The sequence below is a fragment of the Arvicola amphibius genome, chromosome X (assembly GCF_903992535.2).
Source record: "Arvicola amphibius chromosome X, mArvAmp1.2, whole genome shotgun sequence".
Taxonomy (NCBI): domain Eukaryota; kingdom Metazoa; phylum Chordata; class Mammalia; order Rodentia; family Cricetidae; genus Arvicola; species Arvicola amphibius.
This window is the reverse complement of record NC_052065.1, coordinates 131,401,321-131,421,125: the sequence shown is the minus strand read 5'-3', so window position 1 is coordinate 131,421,125 and position 19,805 is coordinate 131,401,321. Positions and strand designations below refer to the sequence as shown.

The 19,805-nt window shown below is 37.6% G+C and overlaps 1 protein-coding gene across 1 annotated transcript in view; it reads right to left on the bottom strand.

Moving 5' to 3' along the window:
• Window positions 1–19,669, bottom strand: part of Aff2 (AF4/FMR2 family member 2) — a 482,794-nt gene extending 463,125 nt beyond the window's left edge. Inside the window, 1 exon segment of the mRNA XM_038315895.1 lies at window positions 19,530–19,669. Coding sequence (XP_038171823.1) covers window positions 19,530–19,669 — 140 coding nt within the window.
• Between the last annotated feature and the right edge of the window lie 136 nt (window positions 19,670–19,805).

Genomic DNA, 19,805 nt, shown 5'->3' with positions numbered 1-19,805 from the left:
TCTGACTTGTAGTCTGTGAACTGAGAGACTATAAACTTTTTGTTGTTCTAAGACACACAAGTTTTTGAGGTTTTATTTGAGCATCCATGACAAACTGTAACAAAATACCAAGCACTATAAACAGGGAGAACTTCCTGTGTCTCACATAAAATAAGGAGCTGCTATGTCTCCACTGACTGCTCCTGTTACATTGGCATATCCAGATGAACTGGAAAGTAGTGACATATGGTATACTTTCCACATTTCTTCTCTAAAGATTCTCATTTTGACCTTATTGAGTATAAATATAAAGAAAATTCAAGTCTTAAACTCTGTGCATAGTAGATGCAAAATTAGAATCATTTGGGACAAAGTGATGCATTTGTGATTTCTATAAACCAAGAAATCTATCACAACTGCCTCCCTATTTATAACTCAGTCAAGTAATGAAGACATTTTATTCAATGATGAAATTTCATCATTACCATATTGATGAGAATTTGTAACTCTGTAGACATGGTAATAGTATACAGGTAGTGGGGTTCGTAGTATGATGTGGGATTCTCCTCTTAATGCTGTAAATATCATTGGTTAATAAAGGAACTGCTTTGGGTCTTTAGCAGAGCTATAGGGGAACAGAGCTAGGTGGGAAAAACTAAACCTGATGTTGGGAGAAAGGAGGTAGAGTCAAAGAGAAGCCATGAAGCCCCGCTGGACACAGATACTGGAACTTTTACCAGTAATCCACAGACTCATGGTGATACACAGATTAATAGAAATAGGTTAAATTAAGATGTAAGAGTTAGCCAATAAGAAGCTAGAGTTAATGGGCCAAGAAATAATTTAATTAATACAGTTTCTGTATTATTATTTCAGGAGTCTGAGCTCCCAAGCAGCCAGGAAACAAGCCACCTCCCTACTACAATAGAATGCTTGATAAAGATGACAATGACAATTAGAGAATTACAGATCAATAGAAACATATACCAGGTTATTTTAGTTGGTAGAAATTATAGGCTGCCTCCAAAAACAAAATTAAAGATAAGTACTAACGAAAGTAATTAAGATAGTCTGTTCTTAAAAAATAGTTTATATAAGTGCCTATCAACCAAGTGAGTGAGATACAGATAATGGTTCTTGCCATATCACTGATGGCTATTTCTTTATTATATGTTACATGTGGCCTGACATAGCACAGGTTCTTTAGAGAAGAAAATCACAGAATAGATTCATTGAGAATTGTTTGGTAAACATTATAGAATGATGTAGGTGTGTCTTCTATCTATCTGATGATTTCAGTGGTTAATTAATAAAGAAACTGCTTGGCCTAATAGGTTAGAACATAGGTGGGTGGAGTAGACAGAACAGGAAAAAGGAAGTGAGGTAGATGGTTCAGACAATTGTCCCGCCTCTCCTCTCTGGGACAGACCGCCTTGCTTCTCCTCAGGGAGACAGATGCTATGAAGCCAGCCACCAGGTCAGACATGCTGAATCTTTCCCGGTAAGATACCATTCGTGGTGTTACATAGATTATTAGATATGCTTTAGTCAAGATGTGAGTAAGAGGCTGAAACTAATGGGCCAGGCAGTGTTTAAAAGAATACAATTTGTGTGTTGTTATTTCAGGTAAAGCTAGCCGGGCAGCAAGGAGCCGGGTGTCGGGAAGCGGCCCGCTGCTCTCACTACAGAATGGCGCCCATGTGGATAAATGAATCCACAGAAAGCTTGAGAAAGCTTGGGAAAGAATAGAGTAAAGCATGGCTTCTTGGTAGTAGCAAGTTTTTGGGTCTGAATGTGTGTTTTTCGGTTTTCAGCCGTAGCAGGAAAAAAGCTGTGCTGTTTTAAAATGCCAGCTTTCTGGGCCATCCTGCCAGGGCAAACTCTGACTCTTTCAAGCAGGCGGTCCTGACTATGGAGCTTTTGATTGTTGTTTAACACTGTTGCTGCTTGCTTGCTGGCAGGGACCTTCAAACACTGTAGAGTTATGGCAATGAACATGGCTCTGGCCGGTATCTCAGCCACAAAGCCGGAATAACAGAAAGCTAAGGAATGGGCTGGATCTAGCTGTCAAAGCCACGGCTTTAGTCCTACCAATATTGTTTGGTAAATTAAAGACTCATGTGGTCACAAAAAGAGAGAGATACAGTAAAAGAAAGACTCAAAGTCAAAGAAAACATCAAAATAGTTTATAATGTGTTGAAAATATATACAGGCTAAAGGTTAAAGTTCTTAAAAGTAAAACAGAAAAAAAGGAAGTAGCTAGGGTGTGGTGGTACATACCTTTAAACCCAACACTTGGGAGGCAAGGTAAATTGACCTCTGAGACTTCAAGGGGCAGAGGTAGATTGACCTCTGTGACTTCAAGGTGTGGTAGCACACACCTTTAATCCCAATGCCTGGGAGGCAGAGACAGGCAGATCTCTGTGAGTTCAAAGTGTTGTAGCACACACCTTTAATCCCAGGCTGAGACAGTGGATCTCTGTGAGTTCAAGGACAGCCTGGTCTAAAGAGTTATTCCAGGACAAAAATATACTGAGAACCTGTCGCAAAATAAATAAATAAATAAATAAATAAATAAATAAATAAATAAATAAATGTAAAAATAAATGAAATAGAGGTAAAAATAAAGCCACATAAAGATGGAAAATATACGGAGAACCTTGATACTGCATGCTATTATGCTCTCTTTGAATTGTTTGAATGCTGAGGAAGGAGCAACAGCTGCTAAAAGATATTTGTTTATAAATGCTGCTGAACTAATCCAACATATATATTTTGAAAATACCTTGACTTCAGAATTTGGATCTAAGGATATGATACTTTGGAAAAGAGATTCTTCTTTTATTTTTACAGAAAATGAGATCGTATGGATTGCTTCTATCCCAATATGGTATGATAGACTACACCCTCCTGAAGGTTGCTGTGAACACCTTCAGAAAATTACTTCACCCAACTGATGACTGAGATGAACCTGGCACATAATTTACACCATGAAAAATCTGATTAACAGCGTTCCCATTCAGCAGGAAGCAGTTTGGAGAGAAATAACTGTGCCTATATTCCCAAATATTTTTTATAAGAGTTCTTTTACATTTAAAGGGGATATGATATAGATATGAATAATTTGCATTGATATGGATTTTTCTTTAGTGATTTAAATTTAAGGTCAATTTTGTTATATGTATATGTATTTCTGATCTTGATTAAGGTATTGTGATTGTGTAGTTCATTTTGGGACCAAACAGGACTCTCTGAATGTGGCTGACGGTGGAGGAGGACTGAGAAACCAAGGACAATGGCGATGAGCTTGAACTCTACACCATGGACGGACTCACTGTGAGCCTTGTCAGTTTGGTTGCTCCCCTCCCTGGACTTAGGGGGAGTTGGGAGGACCTTGGACTTAACATAGTGAAGGGAACCCTGATGGCTCTTTATCTTGGAGAGGGAGGGAGTGAGGGTATGGGTGGAAGGGAGGGGAGGGAAGGGGGGGGAGGAGGGGAGGAGATGGAAATTTTTAATAAAAAATGAGGAAAAAAAGAAAAAATGTAATGTATAATTAGGAAATATAGGTTGTTAATGAATAATCATCGATAATAGTCAAGTTTGTAGTCATGTTAGTTAGATTTTCTAGATATATAGAGATATATTTCAGTTAGACAGGCATTCCTAATATCTTTCAAAGACTACAGAATTTGGCATTTAAATGTTTTAATAACTTAGGGCTTTTCATGACAATGAGACACGTCTGCTCCTGGCAGCACCAATCTACTTCAAGAGGAAGATGGGCATCGAAGAGGCTCCTTATGGAGTTTGATAGCCATTTGGGCAAGAAACTGCTCTTGCCTGGACTGATGCATGAATTGGACACAAAGAACCCTCAGAGAGAGGACTGCTGAACTTGCCTAAAGGTGAGATGGTCTTTTGGGTTCCTGATTCGTGAAAGAGTCTGCAAGACATTCTGCAGGACACAGCAGAAAGTGACTGAACTGCCTTCGAAATTTCCTGCTTCGTGGAAATGTCTGCTGGAAACTATGGACCTGAAGGCTGAAGATGGATGCCCCAATGGTACAAAAGAACTTTGGGTGACTGTCCAGGTAGCCAGATGTCTCTGTGATTTCTAGAGTTTTGGAAGTAGCTTACTTCTTGTTCACCTAGGTAATATTATATCCTTCTGGAGTCTTTGATGGAGTTGAAGAATAAATATATAGTTATAGTTTTCCTTAGTTATGATAAAAGATAAAGTAGATATAAATATTGTAACTGTAATTCTTGCTTGATAACTGTTTTGTTATGTGTAATTTTACTATGTTAAAGTGAAAGCCTTTCTTTTTTGTTTAAACAGAAAAAAAGAGAAAGGATGTAGGTGTGTCTTCTATCTATCTGATGATTTCAGTGGTTAATTAATAAAGAAACTGCTTGGCCTAATAGATTAGAACATAGGTGGGTGGAGTAGACAGAACAGGAAGAAGGAAGTGAGGTAGATGGCACAGATGAGATGAAGCCAGCCACCAGGACAGACGTGCTGAGTCTTTCCCGTTAAGACACCATTCGTGGTGTTACATAGATTATTAGATATGGGTTAGTCAAGATGTGAGTAAGAGGCTAAAACTAATGGGCCAGGCAGTGTTTAAAAGAATACAATTTGTGTGTTGTTATTTTGGGTAAAGCTAGCCGAGCGACAAGGAGCCGGGTGGCGGGAAGCGGCCCTCCGCTCTCACTACAGAATTTATTTAACAATATTTTCATTAATTAATAAAATACATAATTACTGACCTCAGTTTTGTGCAGGCTCTTCATTAGGCAACCAAGACTCACCCAATATACAAAGTTTTGGAATACCCGCATAATGATATAATAACTTCACCCCAGAGATCAAATGTATGAATCTCCTCAGAGACTCAGAAAATCTTTGGTTCTATCAAAGAAAACATAAATTCTTTAATCTTAATTGAAAGTTGTAACTGATTTTGTGTCCTAATTTTGCTTCCAGAGGAAAAATTGTTGGAATAAAATGTGTTGGGGGTATGTGGAATATTATTGATTAAATACATGTCTTTCATTTAAGAAAAAAATATTTTTATTTCTGTAAAATTACACTTTAGCAAAACTTTAGGTCTCATTTAATATCAGAGAGATTAGAGTTAAAACCTTGATAAAAGTAAGGTACTAATGTGGTTTCTTCATAGAAAAGTAGAAAGGAACAATCCTTATATTGCATACTTCTTATGGCTAGAGTATTCTTATCTAAAGCTGATAGTCATATGATCCATTATCTTCTTCCTTCACCTGCTAAGCATCACCCCATCACTATCATCGCCATCAACATCACTATTTAATACAGATAAAGAAACTGAAGTCACAGAGGAGAAGTGACTTATCAGAGCTCCCCCAGCTAGTGAAAGGGGATTCCATAGGCTACCACATTGTACAACACTGCCTCCACAAGACAGTTTCCAGGAAATCAAACAACTTTTAATACCTGGTCACAGAATTTAGTTCTCTTCTACACATTCTAGCATCCTATTAATGCCACTCTATTGTATTTATATCTTATAGCATGTGAAATGTGATCTTTTTATTTTACAATCCAGTACCCTTGTGCCTTCTGTTTTTCTGTGACATATTTCAGATCGTAGGAAGTTTGTATTTCAGAATAATTCAGTCTGCTCTGCCAATTGCAAGAAAAGACTGCAATAAATACTCTCTTGTTGATCAAGTGTATATATTTGTAAGCAGAAAGAAATAATATCTAAATTTGTGTCATGTTTTGGACTACCAACAACTAATACATTGAGATGTCAATATACTGGGTTGTTTATGTACAAAGCAAATGTAAAACTCTTTTGTCTATTACTGGATATTCCTCTATCTTCTGGGACTCGTCAGATTGAAGCAAAGCAGGCTTGCTTCATCCTGTCATTATGTTTGACCTCAACTTCATTTGAAAGACAGGGGAAATCATTTTAAAGCTGTGGTATTGATTAGGCTTTAGGGAAACATTTATCTTAGAATTTGATTGTCTTAGCTAACATCCACTTGTCAAGAATGTTTCAGCTCTTGAAATGAAATGAAAATGTAGACATTCACCTCTAATTTTATTAAGAAAAGATTTTATGGAAGTAGGAAAATTATAAGAGCAAAAGACTGGTATAAAGTCCTGAAGTTTAAATGCTTCCTTGGAAGAGTTTGTCGGTGATCTGGGTGAGGACACACCTAGCATCCTGCTCTCAATGACAAGGAGCATATTTAAAGTTCTGCTGACAACTGATGCTGTGTTTTCTTTCTGATTATCTTTTTCTTCTTTTGACAGAAGATTTCAGTTCAGAGATTTTCTGGTTCTGTGATGCTGAGTGACTGGTCTGTGACTCTACTCAGCATGTGAAGGAGCAGGTATTTCCAGCTGGCTCTCCCCTACTGCCAATGAGATTAGAGAGATGCAGACAGAGAAACTTCCCCAGCAAGTGGGCCTTGTACTCAGCTCCTCTGGCAGGCTGGGGCTTGCTGAGCAGGCCTTACTAGCATATAAACTTGAAAGAACATCTTTATCCTCCTGATTGCTACTTGTTTCTATAGAAACAAGAATGAATGCATTCTTTTGCTAAAAATTTCCCCTAAAGGTTTTACTAGTACTGTAATATATATATTACACACACATACATGTGTGTGTGTGTGTGTGTGTGTGCTATCACTGTCCTCCTTTTGAAACATCATTTAACTGATCAAATAAAAAAGAAAGAAAGAAAGAAAATTATGGACTGCATAAAGAAGAGTAGAAGTGTTGTTTGAGAAAACCAAATCCTATTTGCATGAGGAAAGAAGCATTCGTGTTTAGTTCATCTCTCTTGCATCACTTTAGTACACAAGACTCCAATATTTTAATGTAAATATTTGAAACAATAGTATATCAGAGTGTTAAAAGTGGCCAACAAGATGTTTACTCAGCCAGGTGCTGTTTTTTTTTATTTTTTTAACTTCGGATTACTTCAACAATTACAGTATTTAAATAAAATCTGCTCATCAGCATCACCATAAATTATTCTTGACAAGTCCAGAGCTCCATACCATAGCAACACAAGTCACAATCTCAATGCCTGTGTGACTTGGCTTCAATATAATGGCTGTGTTTCCTTGCTTTATTATTATGTGCACCTCTCAAGGGACTACATTTTTTCAGGAGTTGTGAAGGCTAGTAAATATTGTATCTGTCCTCTTGTAATCACCAAACAAACAGACTTGCCTCCTAACACATAAACTCCCAAAGCTGTTAGATCTCGAGAGAGGTAGAATTAGGCTGGCACTGCAGAATTAAGAACAGGAGTCTATATAATATAAATCAAGTCTAAAACCACTGTATGGCTCATGTACCCAGTTTTCTATTTTTCATCTATTCCTATATTATTAAATATTGATCGATTGTCTAGTATTTTCCAGCTACATCATTCAACATTGCAGGTGCAGTGAAAGACTGAGCAATAAAATCACAGTCTTTGTCCACCTGGAGTCTGTAGTTTAGCATGGGAAAGATGTATAACACACACAATGACACCAATAACTAATGAACACCATAGATTAAATAATGCTATGAAACCAAAAATATCATTTATGCCTATTAAGGAGTGTGATATAGCCTAGAGAATATCAGACACACAGTGGCTATTTTCTGGGACTTTGTTAGCAAATAAAAAGACTACAAAGTAAGATTATGCTTATGGCACCATGAACATGAAATGACCATATTTTCCTAAATCATAATAACACTGTCAGACACTTTAACAACTGAGTGGTTCAGTATTTGGGGATGAATGCAGAAATTCATTAAGGACCAAGGAACTGGAAACTTCACCAATAGCTTATGTGGTATTTAAACTCATTCTAAGTCTAGAAGTTCCTTCCTAGCTACCAATATGTATGTCATAAAGTTACTTTTTTACTGTTGTGCTGCATTTATTGCTCAAGATCAAGTAGACAGCCAATATCAAGCAGACAGCCAATGTCTAAGAGTTGACACAACTCTATCTCATTCAGAATCACAAAATCACGCATATCATAAAACAAATCTACCATGGTATTCTTAACCAACAAGTTTTGACATGTAGCAACCATTTCATGTTTTTGTTATTTTTAAACTGTTATTCAAAACCTGGAAATCTTGGAAGAAACTGATATATGGTTAAGCTACGGATATTTCCAATGGATAGCGGTTAGTTGATAGCAAAGTTTGGAAGTTATCCACACTTGGATTTGAGCCCTGTCTGAACCTTCTAACAACCAACAAGTTTAGGCAAAATGAATGGTGATTCTGATGGTTGATTTTCACACTTGTAACATGGGGAATTTACAGAAAACAAACATTACATAAAATAATGCACGTAATGCTTGACAACTGGAAAAGAAAATTACTACAAAATGCACATACATCTAACAATTGGTTCTCACTTTGAATAGTACATATGCATACTCACGTATACTTCAAACCTAGCAATCTAACAATTTCATTAATCATTTTACCTCTATATGCTCTGAGTGAGATGTGCAACTGCTTATGCCATGAATGGCTATTGAAGAACAAGGGCAGATGGGAGCAAGTGCATATTTAAATTTAAGAATTTTTATTGCTATTGCTAGAAATTCAAGAACTATGTTGAAGAGATATGGTAAGAGTAGACAGCCTTTTCTTGTTCCTGATTTTAGTGGAATGGCTTTGAGTTTCTCTCCATTTAATTTGATATTAGCTGTTGGCTTGCTATATATTGCTTTTATTATATTTAGGTATGATCCTTGTATCCCTAACCTCTCCAAAAACTTTGTCATAAAGGGGGGTGTTGAACTTTTGTCAAATGCTTTTTCAGCATCTAATGAAATGATCATTTTTTTTTCTTTCAGTTTATTTATATGATGGATTACATTGATAGATTTTCATATGTTGAACAAGCCCTGCATCTCTGGGATGAGGTAACCCACACCCAAGAAGATGAATATGGTATGTACTCACTCATTAGTGGATTCTAGCCATAGAATTGAGCTTATATTTCATGATCCTAGAGAAGCTAGATAGGAAGGTGAACCCAAAGAAAAACATGTAGTTATCCTCCTGGATATTAGAAGGAGACAAGATTGCCAGGCAAAAATGGAGAGCTTGGGGGTGGGGGCAGGATGGGGGTAAGGGGAGATGAGGAGAGAGAAGTGAGAAGGGGAGGATGGGGAGAGCTTGGGGGAATGGGACAGTTGGGATGGAGGAAGAGTGGATATGGAATCAGGGAAGTATATATCTTAATTAAGGGAGCCATTTGAAGGTAGGCAAGAGATTGGACTCTAGAAGGGTTTCCAGGTGTCCAAGGAGATGTCCCCTTGCTCCTTTAGCAGCTGAGGAGAGGGGGCCTGAACTGGCCCTTTACTATAACCACACTGATATCTTGCATATCACCATAGAACCTTCATCTGACATTGAACGGAGATAGAGACAGCGACCCACATTGGAGCACTGGACTGAGCTCCCAAGGTCTAAATGAGGAGCAGAAGGAGAGAGAACATGAGCAAGGAAGTCAGGACCGTGAGGGGTGCGTCCATTCACCAAGACAATGGGACTGATCTAATGGGAGCTCACCAAGGCCAACTGGACTGGGACTGGTAAAGCATGTGATCAAACCTGACTCTCTGAATGTGGCTGACGAAGAGGGATGACTGAGAAGCCAAGGACAATGGCAGTGGGTTTTGATTCTACTGTATGTACTGGCTTTGTGGGAACATAGTCTGTTTGGGTCCTCACCTTCTTAGACCTGGATGGATAGGGGAGGAACTTGGACTTCCCACAGGGCAGGGAACCCTGACTGCTCCTTGGACAGGAGAGGGAGGGAGGGGGGATTGGGGGATGGGAAGGGAAATGGGAGGAGGGGAGGAGGTGAAAATTTGTAAAATTATATAATTTAATAAAAAGGAAAAAGAAATAAATAAATAAGAATTTTTAAATGTTTGCTTCTATGTTTTCAAGCATTTTCCCTGTATGCATGGCTGTATTCTATGTGGGGCCAAAATATGTATTGGATCACCGGGACTGTATTTACAGATGTTTGTGTGGGGGGGTGTTGGGAACTCAACATGGGTCCTTTACAAGAGCAACAAGTGTACTTAACCACTCAACTACCACTTCAGCCTATAAATTAGACATGAAAACTGTGAGATTCTATTAGAATGTTTTTCTCAATGGCATTTTAACTTCATTGACAAGAGTTTCGACTTGTACTTTCCCAGTGACTGAGGAATCAATTCTTCTGTTGACTGGATGAAAACGTGATGAAATTTTATTTTTTTTTCTTTCTCATGGTTTATTTTTTTATATATATTTAAAAATTTCCATCTCCTTCCCTCCTCCTCCCCCTCCCTCCGCTCCTCCTCCCCCTTCCCGCCCCTCCTTCTCCCCCTTCCCTCCCCTTCCCTCCACCCATACCTCCCCTCCCTCCCTCTCAAGGCCAAGGAGCCATCAGGGTTACCCACTCTATGCTAAGTCCAAGGTCCTCCCAACTCCCCCCAGGTCCAGGAAGGTGATCGACCAAGCTGAGAAGGCTCCCACAGAGCCCGTCCATGCAGAAGAATCAGAGCCCAGCGCCAATGTCCTTTGCTTCTCAGTCAGCCCCCGCTGTTGGCCACATTCAGAGAGACGGGTTTGGTCGCATGATCCATCAGTCCCATTCCAACTGGAGTTGGTGATCTCCCTTTAGTTCTGTCCCACCGTCTCCATGAGTGAACGCACCCCTCACGTTCCTGACTTTCTCCCTCATGTTCTCGCTCCTGCTGCTCCTCATCAGGACCTTGGGAGCTCAGTCCAGTGTGATGAAATTTTAAAAAGTAAGTAAATGTTAATTAAATATTACTAAATCACGTTCATACCCCTAAAATTTTTTAACACCTTAGGATGAAAAATGCTTATCAATATGAGATTTATTTTATCATTATTAAATTAAAATGGAAAAAGTTAAATATAGCAGATAACTAAGGAGGCAAAACTAACATGTTCATATAACTATATCTTTAAAACTATTATGGCTAATGACATTAAAATTTTTTAGCTGTTTCTTAGGAAAGTTATCTCCAATAAATTAGTGCTACTGATGCCTATGGGGGAATATTGCATAAAGTGCTTTAAAGTCATTTGTATAACCTAAGAAGGTAGAATTTAGCAAAGGAAGAATTTTTTCATATCATAAATATATTTTTAAAACACAAATTCTATAGTACTCCTCCAAGCAGAGATATTCAGCTTTTCACTAATATGATGGTCCCATATTCATTTCTATAGTCTCAAAGCCAAGTACTGCTTGCTGGGCTCTTAGTTAAAATCAATGGTCCTGAAATTATAATATTCCCCCAGCACACCCATGCTACCATTAAAAACAAACATTATGTTCTTGCCTCTTGATTTCAATTCTATGTATTATATACAAGTTTCCATTTGCTTTAAACCATGGCAAAGAACAGATTCAAAAGCAATTACCTCTACATACTTTCCTTCTGACTCAAAGGAAGAGAATTATAGAAGGGATCACGATCTGATCATTACTCAAATTAAGCATTCCCTAAATCTCCAGTGAGCACTACTGTATGATGTACTAAATGACCATGGAATCTGGTTAACACAAAGATATGAGAAACATCCATAGAAAGTGAGCATAATGTAAAGGAAACATGAAGAGTGCTATAAATGTAGTATGAAAAAGTCCAAGATTGCCAAGATTGCTCTTCAGAAAGAAGCTACATTTTAACTAAACATAGAAGTATCATTGAGCCTCTGACAATGAGAAGGCAAGGGAATTCTCTTCCTGTACATCAGAAGGCTAAAAGAAAAGGCACAGAAGACAGGTAAATATAAATAATCAAGAATGGGAAAAGGTGTCAAACTGCAGAGTACAGGGTAATGAAAAAAGGGCAGATGAGGGTATGTCAAAATGCCTCCAAAATGGGATGCCAAATAACTCTGATGCTTTTTCTCTAATGAAGAAAAAACAGAAAAAACAGCCAAATGCTTTGGAAGAAAATAGCTTTTCCTGCAAACAGTTCATTACCCCTATTGCATCACAGAAATGATGCCTCTCTAATTGCATAGACAGTTTAGACTTTCCTTTGTTAATTTCTTTATTAGTTACCAAATATAGCCTAATGATAGTACATTTGTCATTCTAAGTGTCTCAGACATAAGAGGAATGCACATTCTAGGACTGGATTCAATGATCATGCTAACACTTGACAAAATATCATCACTGTTCTAAGACTTGCAATTTGGAGGAAAATCTTGAGTTTTACATGAGAAAATGAGAAAAAAAATCAATGCTTAGGAAAGAGTTTCTGGAAGTGGATTTCATTCTTACTTTGCTATTTGGCAAACTGTGAAGTGGGTTTCATCAGTGTACTTTGAGCAAAGAACACCCTCTAAATGGTAATTGTAATGTTCTAGAACCAGTGAGGTCATCTCCGTAGGACTTCCAGTTCCCAAATGGAAGGACAAGATGGACCCACCAAAGGTTGAATTTAGGAATGCTAATTTGTTAACAGATTGAAAAGCTCATGGGTTATTCTTATTTGCTTATTTAACTTGTTAATTCATTTGATTGTTGAATTTGAGTCTTCAAATAACCTTTCATGAGTGTTGGAAATGCAAAGAACAATAAATAAAAAGGCATGTTCCTTATTCTGAAAGAGTAATGCCCTTCTGAAAAAGGAGGCTACTCCAAATAAAGAGTTACAGTTGCATGGCTGCAGCTGAACGGCCTACAAAGGGCCCTGGGAATCCAGAAGGGAACGCCTCTGATTGAAACCAGGAGGGATGGTGTGAGGAAAAATCAGTAAAAATTCCAAAGATGGCAGTAGGACAGGGAGCATCTCTCTCTCTCTCTCTCTCTCTCTCTCTCTCTCTCTCTCTCTCTCTCTCTCTCTCTCTCTTTCTCTCTCCCTTTTTTGTCTCTCTCTCCCTGTCTGTCTCTGATTCTCTCACACACATGCATGTACACAGAAATACAAACTCAATCAAGAGAAATGTAATTAAATGCAATATTTTTAAAATCAAAATTAAGGGATTAAATAATTAATTAATTAATTGTTAATTAATTTGCCTTAGGCTCCAATATGACTCAGAACTGTACTGTTATAGATTCTGTGCCTGCTTAAATGTTCATCTTTTGTTCATTTTAGATTTAGTTTTGCACTGATTTTGAGGTTTTAAAATACCACATCAAAATAATACTCTTCTCAGTTATTGGAACTGCAGAGTATGACATGTTATGGCCCTTATCTAAGCTAAGAAATATCTATGATGCAGGGTAGATAATAAGGTATTTCTTCTACCCAGTCATCTGAAGTACAGCAAATCCAATTGCCACTAGCTTTTCTCAAGAGATGAATGTATCTTCTTAGAGGGGATGTCTTCGTGCTCACTGTTATTAATCCTTCATCCAAAATTTTGCACACTGAAATTTTCTAGAGTTGAGAATGAAAGATAGATCATCAAAGAGGCTTGTCTCTGTCTCCCAGTCACTGTCTAGGATGCTGGTTTTCTGTTGTTTCCACTCAGTGCAGCCATCACACCCGAAAGCTGAATGGTATCCATTGCTATTTCTCTCCGTTTTACTAAATTAATATATTTGACTCTGGCAAATTAGTTTCCTTTAACTGATTAAACCTAAAGAACTGGTGCCAGTCTCACTGGGAAGGAGGGAGGAAATATTTGCAAGAACTCCAGGTTGTAGCTTATATTACAATGTCACTATAAAGAGGTGATTTGATTTGAAAGTTTTGTTAGTGTTGTTTAACATATTTAAAAACATTCATGAGAGCATACATGTTCTCTATTACTTCTAAATTTTCCTTTTGCCAAGGAAAAGATGGCACTTATCTTGATGACACATTAGCTTTATAGGTAGATCTGTAAGTGAGAGATGAGAGTACTAACTGTATGGAACAACACCCCGAAAGTGTCTTCTGACTTCAAAGGTTCAGTATGCAAGTCAGGGAAAACACAGCATGCCCCCATCCCCATGGATTCATCTCACTGTTTGAGCACCTAACCTCATTGATTTTATTCTGAATTTATGGAATCATTTTTTCTTCATCAGAACCACTTGCCTGCATAACTCTACTAAGCAAAGTAAAATATACCCTAGACAAACAAAATAGAGGGGGAAAAGAAAAATCAAAGGAAGGTCGTGAAAACTCCACATCCCTTTTGCTTGTATTCTTTCATTCATTTAACAAAATTTGTTTTTTAAAAAATGACCAAACAATCTCTTTTTATACTTCCACCCACCCAGGATACTGGGAAACAATAGCTTGCGGTTTTATTCATATCACATATTGTAATGCCAACATTATGCAATTGGCAAATATGCAGGCTGCTAGTCAGGTCCTTCTGAGTTTAAATTCCTTCTCTGGTTTTTATAAGCTCTGCATTTTGAACAAGATACTTAATCTTTGTGCACAGAGCTTCTACCACTAAAAAACAAAACAAAACAAAAAGAAAACTTGACATTCAATGTTGTCAAAAGTCATGAATAATCCAATTAAATCATCATCACTGTCAAGAGCTGAAAATCTAGGGATAAAGATGCTCAAATGGAAGCATTTGTGGATTCCCAAGGCCACTTTTAAAGATGGAATTGGAAACTGCCACTGTTTAGGTCCAGTAGCACTGCTGGTATAAGACAGGGGTCTATAGAAACCCACTGTAAACAGAAGCAAGCTCAGGATAGATGTGTAAAATTCTAGAATGACAGTTCAGTATCAGCTACTTTTAATTTTATGGTTAGTGCTTTAAGGACATATAAAGAGAAGCACAAGCTATTTCTAGCAAGTTAATTTCCAGACTTAGCATCACGACCATTTCCATTTTCTAAATTAATTTCTGTCTACTTTCAAGATTCTTTACATAAACAGAAAATTTCAAGAAAATACTTCCTTTGCAATAAAATCTTATATAGGTTACCCTAAGTAATCAATGGATTCTGAACTAATCCTATGAAAAACTCAAATCTTTCCCAAAGGAACAAAAATGGGCCACTAGAAGATCACCTTGTCCATATAGGGTTAATAATGAAAATGCTGATACAAACAAGTATGGTGGCGCCTGGAACCAGGGCTATAATTAATCTAAATGTACTGTAATTACACTAAATGTTACTTCTGTAGAACAGTTCCAAATCATGTGGCTTTTTAATGCTTAGATAACATGCAGTTTATTTCCAATCATGGATGTAGGCATGATTTGCTAAAGGAACATTAGATCTGGAAGCAATATCTTAATCAAATCAGAATTTCTTCTGTAAAACAAATCTTTTGTCTTTGAAGAATTAGCAGCATCTAATGCCTTAGGCTAGAGATGTGAAACTGAGCCGAACCCCCTCCTATTGGCTCACTTTGCCTTCTGGCTTCCAGTCATTTATAAATGTAGCCTTATACCCACACACCTACACTTGCTATGGTCATAAACCACCACAGCTACATCTAAATTACAGCCTGAAAACTCCCCATTTAACATTTGTTGTAGGAAAATTCACCTCATGTGGTTTATTCATGAAAAGAAAGCTAGTTACTTTTGGAAGACACTCACTTAAACAAAACCTAATAGCAAGTACCCGTAAATTACAGGGTTATTGGTATGTGCATAACTGGATGGATAAAAATGAATGAATATTCTAGGGAAGAAAATACAGACTTACATATGCAGATGTATTTCTTATGATGACTTGGGTACTACATAGGATAAATAAAATGAACTGGGGAGCTTATAGTAATTGACTTTTGGCTTTCCTGTTCCTAGATTCTCTCTTACTGCTCTTTGCCCTAGGGTTGTGGACTTAATGAGTAACTATCCTAAAACTGTCCATACTGGTAAGGTCTGAATCTTGACAAACCAAAGTCTAATGCTTAAAAAATAGGATAACATGGTATATAGCTAAGAGGTGGAAAAATTGCTTTATCTTGACTGAACTTAGAAACATTTTAGGCCAATTCACAGATGCATCTTTTAAATATAGATCAGTATGGGGTTAATTCTTCCTCTTTATCAGACAGAGAGATGATCAAGGGCTTAGCTGGTAAATGATGAAAGACAGAGAAAGGAACAATGATTAAACAGATTTTCCAACAGAGATCATATCCTTATACTGCCTTTTTTTCCTTTTGTACCAACAAGTGGATCAGACAGCTCCACCAGAACTCTTGACAACGTACTCTTTTGAAAATTGCTTTGAGTTACATTCCCCAAACTGTAGGTGACTGAGAAACTTTCTTCAAGTCTGGGTGTCAGGAGCCAAGAGAGTGGAAAAAAATGAACCTTGAGAGTCATATGATCACAGAATTAGAAGTGTGAGAAGCTCCCAGGTCATGGAGTCAATATTCACTATTTTATAGCATGTGATTAACAGGCCCAGAAAAAATAAGTGATTTGCCCAAGATCACAAGCAAATTATGACAGAGAGAAGGCTGGAATCCAAATGCTCTTACAGGTCAGGGACCCTCTATTGGGCAGTGAACTGGTACTGTTGTGTTTGTTTTGACTTATGGGATGGCCTTTGGTAAACTAGGTTGGGTGCTGAGGCACAAAAGCATAGTCCAGTCACGTAACACACAATTGTTAATCATCTATTCTGTCCTAAGCCTGATGTTGTGCATGTAGTTGTGCTTGCTTGAAATCCCAGCAATTAGGAAAGAGAGGAAGGGGATTATGGGTTCGGGTCAAACTCCAGCAATGTGTCAAGACCTTGTATAGAGAACAAATAGAAAGAAGAGAAGAATCACGAGAAAGAGAGCAAAGAAGAAAGGCTCTGAAGTCTCAACAGCATTCTGAAAGCACTTAATAAGGTTAGGGTACAAGATTCGGATTGAGGTTCCCTGATCTTAAAAAGTGAAGTATACCTGGTTTGACACAGCACATGCATATTAAACCAAAGTGTCTTGATATCTCCCACTATACTTATAAAATAACCCACGTTGGTTTCATTTATATATATGAATTATCCCAATTATTAGTAAACATATTGATAGCTTTAGACCATTTTCAGCAGGAATACTACTTATAATTAAGTTGTTCGTTTTAATCCTCCAACACCTCCAGGCCATTTTCCCTGTAAGCCTAGGACAATGTGACTTCAACATCTCATCCTTTCTCAAATGCTCCATGGCCATTCCCATGTTGGCCTCCACTCATAATAACGAAACCACTTATGAAGACATCAATTATTAAAGTGATATGGACTGTACCCCACTCATTTGCTGCTATACTGTTCACAACTACCCTAATATCTGGTACCTGATATATGAATTAAAATATCTGTTAGATGAATAAATGAGGCAGTCATTCCAAAAATGTTTAAAGATTTTGTTTAATGTCTTGCAACTCTGATAAATATGTGTAATCTTGTTTTATAAGTGATGAAGAGAAGGCTCAGAGAGGCAAAACCATTGGCTCAATGTGACAATTTGTTATTATCAGTATTATTTTCTGTTCTTTTTTTTCTTATTGCTTCTTTGCCTTATGAGTTTCCAAGCATGGTTTAAGAATAGATCTAATTTCTAGAGGCTTACTCTAACTTGAGAACTATGTAATAATTCCCTAAAACAATATACAAAAATGTCTTCTTCCACTGTGTTCTAGGCTATTAGAGAGTGAGAATGATGTCATTGGCTTTCTTGTGGGAACACTCAGAGAGCCCATATTTACCAAAGAGAGATAGCTTTGTGAGTGTGTATTTATTGATGTGTATTGGTATATGTATATGTATATATATATATATATATATATATATATATATATATGTCTGCATACATATGTGTCTGTGGATATGCTTTCTTGTTTGCATGTGCAAGACAGATGTTGACATTGCTTGTTTTCTGCTATTCCTCTCTATCTTATTTTGATACAGGGTCCCTTAATAAACCAGATTGGCTAGGTTGGGTGGTAAGAAAACCCTAGAGAACCTGTTTGTCTCCCACCCCCAGTTCTGAGGTTATAGATAAGCCACAGTGCCCCAAAACTAAGGTCCTTGTGCAAGTTCAAGTATTTTACCTACTGGGTTATCTTTTTGGTGATATGCAGGTGTATTAGAGTCATGATGTTATGAGGTTGATGAAGGCAGACAACAGTTTGAAGGGAAAGAAACTTTATAGTTTTAGTCTTCAGAACAACCAGGAAGAATCCTCTTTCTGCCAAATTTGAGTGGGTACTCAGTGCAGCTAGGAAGGAGGCACCCATAGGAAATACTTTGTTTGAGCACTTGTTTACACATGCACAACCTTCTCATTTTATACCCCTTTCAGAGATTGTCAAAGAACATTCCATATTCTAGTTTGTCAAAAGTTTGCATCCAGATGAGTTATAAATACACTGTGCTTCAAAGAATCATCAACAAAAAATGAAAATTCTTTTTTTTAACTTTTGTGTTGCATGTTTAAAAGATAATGAGATGAACATTAAGTTAAAATACTGCATTAAAATTGATTTCATGTTACCTTTTCTAACATGGCTCCTAGAAAATTTTAAATTACAATTTTGAAATTCTATTATATTGTTATTGAACAAAGTTTGCTTTGAGAGATGGTTATCTGTGTGGGTGGATAAAATTATACACACTAATTAAACTAGACACCTGAGCTCTGTGAACTTCATTTTGTATCAGTTATAGTTCAATTTAAAAAAAATATACATGTGGAGAGAGAAAGAGAGAGATACAGAGAGAGAACAGGTCTCATAATAGAAAGATCTTGTCCTTTTTTATTTTTATTGAGCTCTACATTTTTCTCTCCTCCCCCCCCCCCGCTCCTCCTCCCCCTTCAACCTTCCCTCAAGGTCCCCATGCTCCGAATTTACTCAAGAAATCTTGTCTTTTTCTACTTCCCATGTAGATTAGATCTATGTATGTCTCTCTTGGGGTCCTCATTATTATCCTTTTATCTTTAGAAAATGTGCTTGGTCATAGATGGGAGAAGCCTATTAACAAGGTTGACATCCCCACCTTCTCTAGGTATGAGGTGTGATTCCCTGTCTCACCTCCATGGTGGAATTATTGGAAACCATAACTTATTTTTTGTGTGTGGCTTTTCCCCCCTCTCCACAACAACCAAGAATCCAAATGAAGCCATAACCCTGACTAACTTAAGTACAGTTGTCATTACAGAAGCAGCAAGTGAAATATGGTCCAATATCCACACACATAGCCAAGAATGTTCTTTAAAAACAGGACAGAGAGACATACATAGATCTAATCTACATGGGAAGTAGAAACTGATCTCCTGAGTAAATTGGGAGCATGGGGACCTTTGGGTAGGGTTGAGGGGGGTTGAGGCAGGGAGGGGAGCAGAGAAAAATATAGAGCTCAATAAAAAATGGGTTTTTCTTTCACATATGTACTTTGAAGCTAAAAGATTCCCTTTGTACTACCAAACTCATTCACTCTGTTACAAAAACAAAACAGCAACGCCAACATGCCAAAAAGCATGGCATGTGGCTCAGGAATACTGCTTAAAATGTACCGAAAAGTAAAGGCCATTAGAAGCTACATTCTTCTGCTTACCTGTCAAAAGACATCCTGTTGAATGCAGCCACAGGTGGAACTCTAAGGGTGGAAGATTCTGGCCAGGTATCTCCTGAAGTAGATTGAATCTTCTGTCTGCAGGGAAACTTGTCCCGACTCATGTCCTTGGGCTCCAACATCCCCTTGTACTCCAAAGACACTGGCTTCTCAAGAAGGACAGCAGGAAAGCGCTCTTGAGTTCAGTACACAGCATTTGTTTGGAATCAGTCCGAAGGTATGACGCACTCAAATGCTTGACCTTAGTTACTCAGTCTC